This window comes from Lolium perenne, chromosome 5 (assembly GCF_019359855.2).
Source record: "Lolium perenne isolate Kyuss_39 chromosome 5, Kyuss_2.0, whole genome shotgun sequence".
Classification (NCBI taxonomy): Eukaryota; Viridiplantae; Streptophyta; class Magnoliopsida; order Poales; family Poaceae; genus Lolium; species Lolium perenne.
In genome coordinates this window covers 210055007-210063211 of record NC_067248.2, presented here as the reverse complement: position 1 = coordinate 210063211, position 8205 = coordinate 210055007, and the positions used below count along the sequence as shown (strand labels likewise).

General features: G+C 43.1%; 1 protein-coding gene across 1 annotated transcript; it reads left to right on the top strand.

Moving 5' to 3' along the window:
• Positions 1-3489: 3489 nt before the first annotated feature.
• Positions 3490-6565, top strand: LOC127298203 (alpha carbonic anhydrase 7). Its single transcript, XM_051328128.2, has 7 exons — positions 3490-3791; positions 4690-4895; positions 4999-5105; positions 5319-5430; positions 5621-5791; positions 5860-5910; positions 6044-6565. The coding sequence occupies exons 1-7, from the start codon at positions 3638-3640 to the stop codon at positions 6143-6145; spliced, it is 903 nt and encodes a 300-aa protein (XP_051184088.1). The 5' UTR covers positions 3490-3637; the 3' UTR covers positions 6146-6565.
• Positions 6566-8205: the final 1640 nt, after the last annotated feature.

Below are 8205 nucleotides of genomic sequence, written 5' to 3'. Positions count from 1 at the left end.
AGATAATACGGGGCGGCTGCTGAATTAGCCCCTATCTTGGTTGTATGGCTCAAAAGAGGCTTACATATCGTCGTGTCAACCGATGTCTCATCACCGGCTTTCCTTCGTTTGGGGCGCCATACTCTCCTTTTATGGTCGACCCTCGTGCGCGACTGGAGTGCCGTCCGCCATCTCAGATGTAGATGGCGATGTGGTTGATGAAGAAGCGTGTCCCACCGGGCGTGCCAGAATGTGTTGCGGTCAGAAACCCACCGGCGGGCAGCGACGGGCAACACAGTAGAGCCGGGAACAACTTAGGGCTGCGGCTGGCCCTGGTCCCTCCGAGCGACGGCCCGCAAAGCCTCTGGTACACACGTCCGATGCTGATGCAAGGGCGTGCCACCTGACCTATACCTGGTCAGGAAGGTGATGGAGATGCCTCGCTTAGTTTCCTGCATGGCATACACGTAAACATTAAATACGAGCCTCGATCGGCTCTCAGGTTATCCTGTGAATCGGCTCAAGGAGCCGATCCACCCATGATTCGTACGAGGTGCACGAATATATGGTGGTCCTGCTTGATCAAGATAAAGCTAATGCGATCTACGACGATTTAGGGTTTTCACCGCATAATCGGATCATCCTACTCACGATTGGGCCTCGCGGCCACGCACGGTGATCGTAAGCCGATCCTAGACAAGGCCTAAAAACCAACACGAGGTTGATCCCCGGAACATCCTGTCTAGGACTAGCAAACGACACCCTACGTGCCGCTGGATCCTCCAACCCTTTGTAAGGCCTAACTATTGCAGATATTAAACTAATCCTTGAAGAACAAGGAGCAACCGTAACGGATCGGATCTACTAAATAATGATCAAGCGGGGTGCCGCCCCCACACCTAAGATAGGTGTGAGGGCGGCTAGATATGCAAGGGTTGCACTACGATAGCATATGATACGAAGAACAATGCTAACCCTAACATATCTAAGATAACTACGTTGCTCGCCATCAAAAAGGCTTCAGTACAAGCAACGCATGAACAACATAAAGCTTGTGCTGCCTAGATCGCAAGATGCGATCTAGGCAGCATGATGCTTACCGGTAGAAACCCTCGAGACGAAGGAGTTGGCGATGCGCCGAGATTGATTTGTTGGTTGAACGTTGGTTGTTGTTTATTCCATAAACCCTAGATACATATTTATAGTCCAGGGGACTTTCTAACGTGGGAATAATCCCCACCGTGCACGAGACAAACTCTACCTAAACGACACGTATCCTACTATATTACAGATACATGGGCAATCTAGCCCAACTTTGCATATAAGGCCGATTCACGTATTTCTTCAGTATATAATCTTTAAACCCATCTTGATCGCGGCCCACCTCTGACTCGGTCAAATTCCGGTGATAACAGCCGCTTAAGGTCTCACCATTCTGTCGAGTCCCAGTCATATTTTATCGGGTACCTAACGCGTCCGTTATGATTTTTCTTCGTATCTGTTGATACGGAAAAAAGTAGCAAACCGACGTCAGAGACGGCGCCACGCCACTCAGAACGGATCTGGGGTCTTACCTTCGCAAAGTTTTGTGGCATTCAGAGATTGTTCGCAACTTTGGCGCTCTGAGAATATATTGTCGAGTGCTTTTTCGGCTGTTGGAATAGCACATTTCATTGAGTCAACGGATGACTTATTTTTCCTTCCCGATGGGAGTATATGCAGAGTTATTTGTATAACTCGAAATATGCTCACTTCTTCTTCTTTCTTTTCTCTCCTTTTTTTTATAATTTCATCGGGCACGCGAACAGCGTTCCCGATGGGAGTAGCCCCCGAGGCTACAGCCAAGGACTTGTGCTTGGTTGTAGGCTCAATGCCTTATGTCGCTATATTTTCCTTTTTTTCTCAAGGTTTTCATATCTATCGGGTACGCGGCCAGCGCTCCCGATGGGAGTAGCCCCCGAGGCTATGAGCAAATGCTTGTATTTGATCATAGGCTCTCGCCATTTCTATTTTGTCATTCTCGAGTTTTTCATTGTTCCAAAGTAGCCCCCGAGCATTTGATCAAAAACTTGTATTTGACCAAAAGCTCTCGAAATAATCAACAGTCTTCTGCTGTCGCCATTCTTATGTAGCTTCATAGCCGAGATTTTCTCTTGCCAAGGTGACATCATTGCTGACGATAGCCACGATCATTGTATCGGGAAAACGCGAGAACTGGTCTCTCTCTGTCTTGCGGGCCAAAATTTCTTATCAAGTTGACACGTCGTGTGAGATCGCTCTGAGAATATTTTGATCAAGTTGGCACGTTCAAAATCGACTAGACCAGTTTCGATCTGTTTACCTCTGTCCATCGCGTTGCTTGCAGTTGACGAAGTCGACGATCTTGAACGTGCCATCGAGATCAGATCCTTGACGCCTCTAGTTTCCACAGACGGCGCCAATTGACAAGGGATTAACTTATCAATGCCTACAGATTGTAGACTAGGGTTTTAGTCGGAAGTAGAGGGCAAGTAGATCTCGAAGGTTTCAGCCGAAAAGTGCTCGACGTTGTGAAAACTAGGGTTGCGTGAAACAATGAATCGATGCTTTCTTTGTCCCTCGACTCCCCCTTATATAGGAGGTGGAGTCGAGGGATTCGTAATATACAAGTTACAGAATCCGGGAGGGTTTCCAACCCATCCCGCAAGATTACAAGTAGTATTTCCTAATACAACTCTAGCTTTCCTTAATAATAACTTGGGCTTCCGATTCTTCTTATTCTTCGAGTCGTGGGCCTTCAGTAAACCTCGGATACCATCTTCGGCAGGCCCATTGGGGATGCCTATGTCAGCTTGTGCGAAGCTAATTGATGGTGTTCTCTTTTCGTATCCAAATGTGTAATTCTGATGTAATTTTTTTTCTTGGTGCCTCTCCAATTTCTTACCTTTGTAAGACTATGCCTAAAGTCGAGTCCGCAACTCGTTGAACCTTGTGACATTTTGGTTGAATTTTAATGGAACCAAGGAGGTTCACCCCTTTTTATCTAAAAAATGTTATATGCAACATAATTTGAAAAGGAGGGAGTAACATCTGTTGTCAAACTGAAATTAACTCTAGAATGTTGAATTATTGCACCGGGCGTAACTAAGGAGGAATGATGATGTTCAATTGGCTTTTGATAGGCAGTACCAGAAAGTGGAGTTTGAAATTGATGCTAAAAAAGTTTTAATTTTGATGGACATATCTAGCGGTGGTAGATCCCAAATTACGTGCATTTGTCAGGCAATAAAGGAGCTTTGTGTGTTTATTCCTAGCGTTAAATTATCTTCTGTTGGTAGCCATGCTTGTGCTAAGAGAGCCAATGGTAATAGAAGAAGTTGTTTATGGGTGAATTAAAAACCCTCCACAACGATTGTAATTTCACAAGTTAAGTTATAAAGTTTCATATTCGCAAAATAAAAAAAGAAGGAAGAATGAATCAATGATCAAGCTTTACCTCTTTCTACATACACGAACACCCCACAAAAGGTGAGGCCCACTAGTCACCCGCGTCCTACTTTGAAGGACCCCCGCTCGCGCACGCTGTGCGGCCTCGATCTGCTGCTGCTTTCTCTAATTCTCTCTGTATTGCAAGCGGTCGGTTCCAGATCAGGTTTGGTTAGCTACGATCGATCCCTCCATGACGACGGCTCGCCGGAGACACACTCGTGTCGCCGCCCAGCCGAGCACCGCCTTCACTTCAGCGGCCCTTGCGATCCTGGCCTTCTTTTCCGCGGCATCTGCAGAGTTGCCGGACCCGACTCCAGCGCCTGGGCCAACGGTAGCAGCATCACGTACGCACGGATTGGTGATTTCAGTGGTAGTTTGAGATCATCATGCTAAATTGCCAATGTGTTCGTAAATCAAAGTTAGATATCGAAATTTTCTCCAAAGGATAATTAAATTTGCAAGATCATTTTAAACACTTGCAGTTTCCTGTTGCTTGATTTTCCTTTTAAGAGCTCCTTTGATTTAAAGGATTTGCATAGGAATTGTGTAGGATTTGGTTCCTATGAGAAAAATTCCTTTACATGTTGTTTGATTCATAGGAACATATCCTATAGAAAAAATTCCTATAGAAAACTTGTAGTGTAATTCCTATAGTAAAAAAGCATTAGCTCATACCTCATGGAAAAATTCCTTTGCTACAATCAAACAAACTTCATCTTCCTATAAGTTTCAAGTAGATATGCCATTCCAATCCTACCTTTCCTATTCCTATGATTTTCCTATCCTTTAAATCAAAAGAGCCTAACTCGAGGGCTCCTTTGATTTAAAGGATAGGAAAAGCATAGGAATATGAAAGGTATAGGATTGGAATGGCATGTGTCTACTTGAAACCTATAGGAAGATGAAGTTAGTTTGATTGTAGCAAAGAAATTTTTCCATGAGGTATGAGCTAATGTTTTTTTCCTATAGGAATTACACTACAAGATTCCTATAGGAATATTTCCTATAGGATATGTTCCTATGAATCAAACAACATATAAAGGAATTTTTCCTATAGGAACCAAATCCTACACAATTCCTATGCAAATCCTTAATTCCTATAGGAATTTTTCCTATAGGATATGTTCCTATGAATCAAACAACATATAAAGGAATTTTTCTCATAGAAACCAAATCCTACACAATTCATATGCAAATCCTTTGAATCAAAGGAACCCTAAGTTCATTTTGGCGATCATACAGACTCTCTGTTCAGCTACGAGGAGAAAACCCTGACCGGGCCGGACAAATGGGCCTCACTAGATCCGGATTGGGCCATATGTCGCGACGGCAAAGAGCAGTCCCCGATCGACATCTCCAAGGTGGAAGCCAAGCAGGACATGGGACCTCTAGAGCACACCTATAATGCCGGCGCCTGCATAATGCAAAACCGAGGCCACGACTTCATCGTAATATATACTTCTCTTAAGAACCAGAGTTTCGTTTTCACCGGTTTAACCCTTGAGGATTTCTTCTTGACAAAATATTGTTGTTGTCGTCGCTGTGGTCTAGCTGAAATGGAAAGATGGGAATGGCAAGCTGACGGTGGAGAAGAAGGATTACGTGCTCCAGCAGGTGCACTGGCACGTCCCCTCCGAGCACACCGTCAATGGCACCAGGTGCGCATCCATGCCAAAGGTTAGAGCTGAAAGTTAGCCTAGGCTAACTAGGAAAGAAACCCTCCCTCCTAGTGCAAGATCGAAGTAGCTAGATCGATCTGTCCAAATTAATGGAAATTCAAATGTGAAAATGCAAGCTGATGCAAGAATGAGTACCTTCAATTCAAGCACAGCATCGTTGGTCTCTCTTACTAGCCAGCGGTATGATGACAGGTTCGACATGGAGCTGCACATGGTCCACCAGGACTCCAGCAATGCCCGCGCCGTCATCTCGGTGCTCTTCTCCATCAAACAAGCCGGACACCCCAGCAAAACCTTGACTAGTGTATGTACATTGTCCTGTCGTCCCCCCGGCCAGCAAGGCGTGCACCATTGTCATAGCGCTGATGTATCACTCCATGGATTCCTGCTGCACAAATTCACGGATAAACAGTTGAAAGAGAAAACGAGGCGCTCTTTATCGGAAAAAAGGTTATTGAGGTGTTTTTTTTGCTGGTATGCATATATGTGTGCAGATGGGGCCATACTTCAAGAGGCTTGCCGGTAAGGATAACGAGGACGAGGATGTTAAGGAACCGGTGGATCCATCCCACTGGGTAGACGAATCTTCAGGCTACTACAGATACGAGGGCTCCCTCACGACACCGCCCTGCACCGAAGGCGTTATCTGGACCATCATGAGCAAGGTATTTGTTTAGGTTGTGTGCAATATGGGGTAATACGAGAGCATTTTACTGAATGTGTCTACCTGCAGGTAAAACACGTAACGGAGGAGCAGATCAAGCTGCTGGACGGAGTGTCCAAGGTACGTAGGTGGTGAAGTGAGCATGCACCCTGAACAAAAACCATATGGTTCACCAGACTTGATCACACAGGATATGAATGATCATTTGCATTGGACATGTCTTGACGGCTTCCCCCCTTATTCTCTCACGCAGATACCGGAAGAGAATGATCGCCCGGCTCAGAAGATCAATGATCGAGTTGTTCGCTACTACGAAAGCGAGTCAGCAAAGAGTGGGATGGAGAAGAAAACATAGTTGCGGTACTGCTCTCCAGGACCGCGGAACTGTGGCTCTGTACACCTCTTCCCTCCGATTCATCTCGGAGAACTAAGCCGAGACTAACTATAAGCACATATAGAATAGATGATGATATGCACAAAACAAAAATCCAAGATAAGCAGATGATATGCTGATAGGTCAGTTTTTTCATATGCTTCATAGCTAATACTGGAGCTTGTAGTTTCACCGGCGGACACACAAAAAAGCACACAGTGAATTTCCTTCATCTGTTGATGCTATGTTGATAAAGACATGAGAAAAGTTTGAGATGTAAAATGTTCTTAATGGGGTCCATATTACTGTGAAAGAGATTTTTTGGAACTTACACCTCTTATAATTTTCTGGCGATGTAAACAATTTTATGACCTGGAAATTTCCAGGAACATTTCCTCATCATTTCAGATAGTTTTTCTATGCTGGCTTGAGTAAAAATGCCACACCTGGTATGTAGGCAATATAGTCAGTGGAAGGCGCAAGCAAGTGATGAAAACTATAATCTGATGGTTACTGATGCTTTTCAGTATTTGATATACTGAACAGAGATACAGTACTTATTAAAATATAGTTGGAATATGGGTGATTAAACATTCCATATGTGATTGGTTTAATCCAGTTGCAGTATTCAAAAATCAAAATTCAATCCAAAGAGTTACCACCAATGTGATTCATAAAAGCAAAATCAAGTGCTGAACTATTATCTTTCCTAAATTATTTGTAATCCTTGGGTGGAATATACGGTTTACTCTTTTCGTACTCCAAACATATAGCTACCAAATGAAGTGACTCAGGAGAATATTCAAGATACTTGGTGTAAGGCAATACACCTACAAGCCAATTTGTCGGTTTTCATCTGCTTCATAGCTAAGGCTACACCTTGTCGTTGTACCAGCATACCCAACACAGGACATGATGAACTATTTTCATCCGTGGTTGCTGCTATGTCGCGAAGAAGTTGGTGAAAAATTGAGCTGTATGTGTTCTTAATCTGGACCATATGTAAATGAAGAGCAAAAAATTGGATATTACACCATGTATAATTTCTTGGGAGATGTAAAACAGTTTTGACCAGAAAATTTCGTGCAAAATGGCAGCATCAACTATGTGAGCATTTTCCTGTTGGATGGGGTGGAAAGGCTTACCTTGTCTTTAGACAATCAAGTGATGAAAATGATAATTTGGTGGCTATGGACAGTTTTCAGAAATTTTAATAACAGAGAACTTGAAAATACAGTTAGAATATGTGTGGTTTCCGAGTGGTTACCACCAATACATTCATGTGTTTTTTTGCGGTAACATCTTTTGGGCGGTATCCGAGCGGTTACCACCAATATATCCAGGGCGGAATATTATCTTTCCTAAATTGGCTTTGTAATCCCTACGTAGAATATATATCTTACGCTTTTGGTACTCCAAAGAGATACCAAAGCACTTAGTCATAAGAGACTAGGAAGAAACTATTCTGAAATAAACTTACTAAATTCACAATAATTAAGTTTTGTCCAAATTAAACACCAAGAAAACATATAGGACATCTCAATAGTCAAACTTATGGATCCTATCATCCTAAATCAGTAAATCAACAAACAATGACACGAAACCAATCAAGCCAACACATCACTAGACCGCATTGATGTTCAGGTTTTTTTTTTCGGTCACCAGGAAGGGCTAATCACCTGAACATTTTCATTTCATCAAAGATGGGGCGAAAAACTCACAGCAAGATTCAGGTATAAAAATTGTCATAAACAAATTGTTCAATAAGGCAACAAAGAGAGGTATAAAGAGTTCCCAAGCACATTGGCTGGTCAAAATAGTCTGAAAAGCAAGCTGGAAGTCAAGCACAAGGCAACCAGATGAAAGTTAAGTAAAAAAACAGAACTTCAATATTCAACATTGTGTATGTGACAACAGTGGCCACGAACAAGTGATTTAACATAGTTGGAATCTGGGTGATTTAACATTACAGACGTAACTGGTTTAATCCAGTTGAGGAATTCAAAATAAAAAAATAAATTCACTTTTTTTTTGGCGCGAAC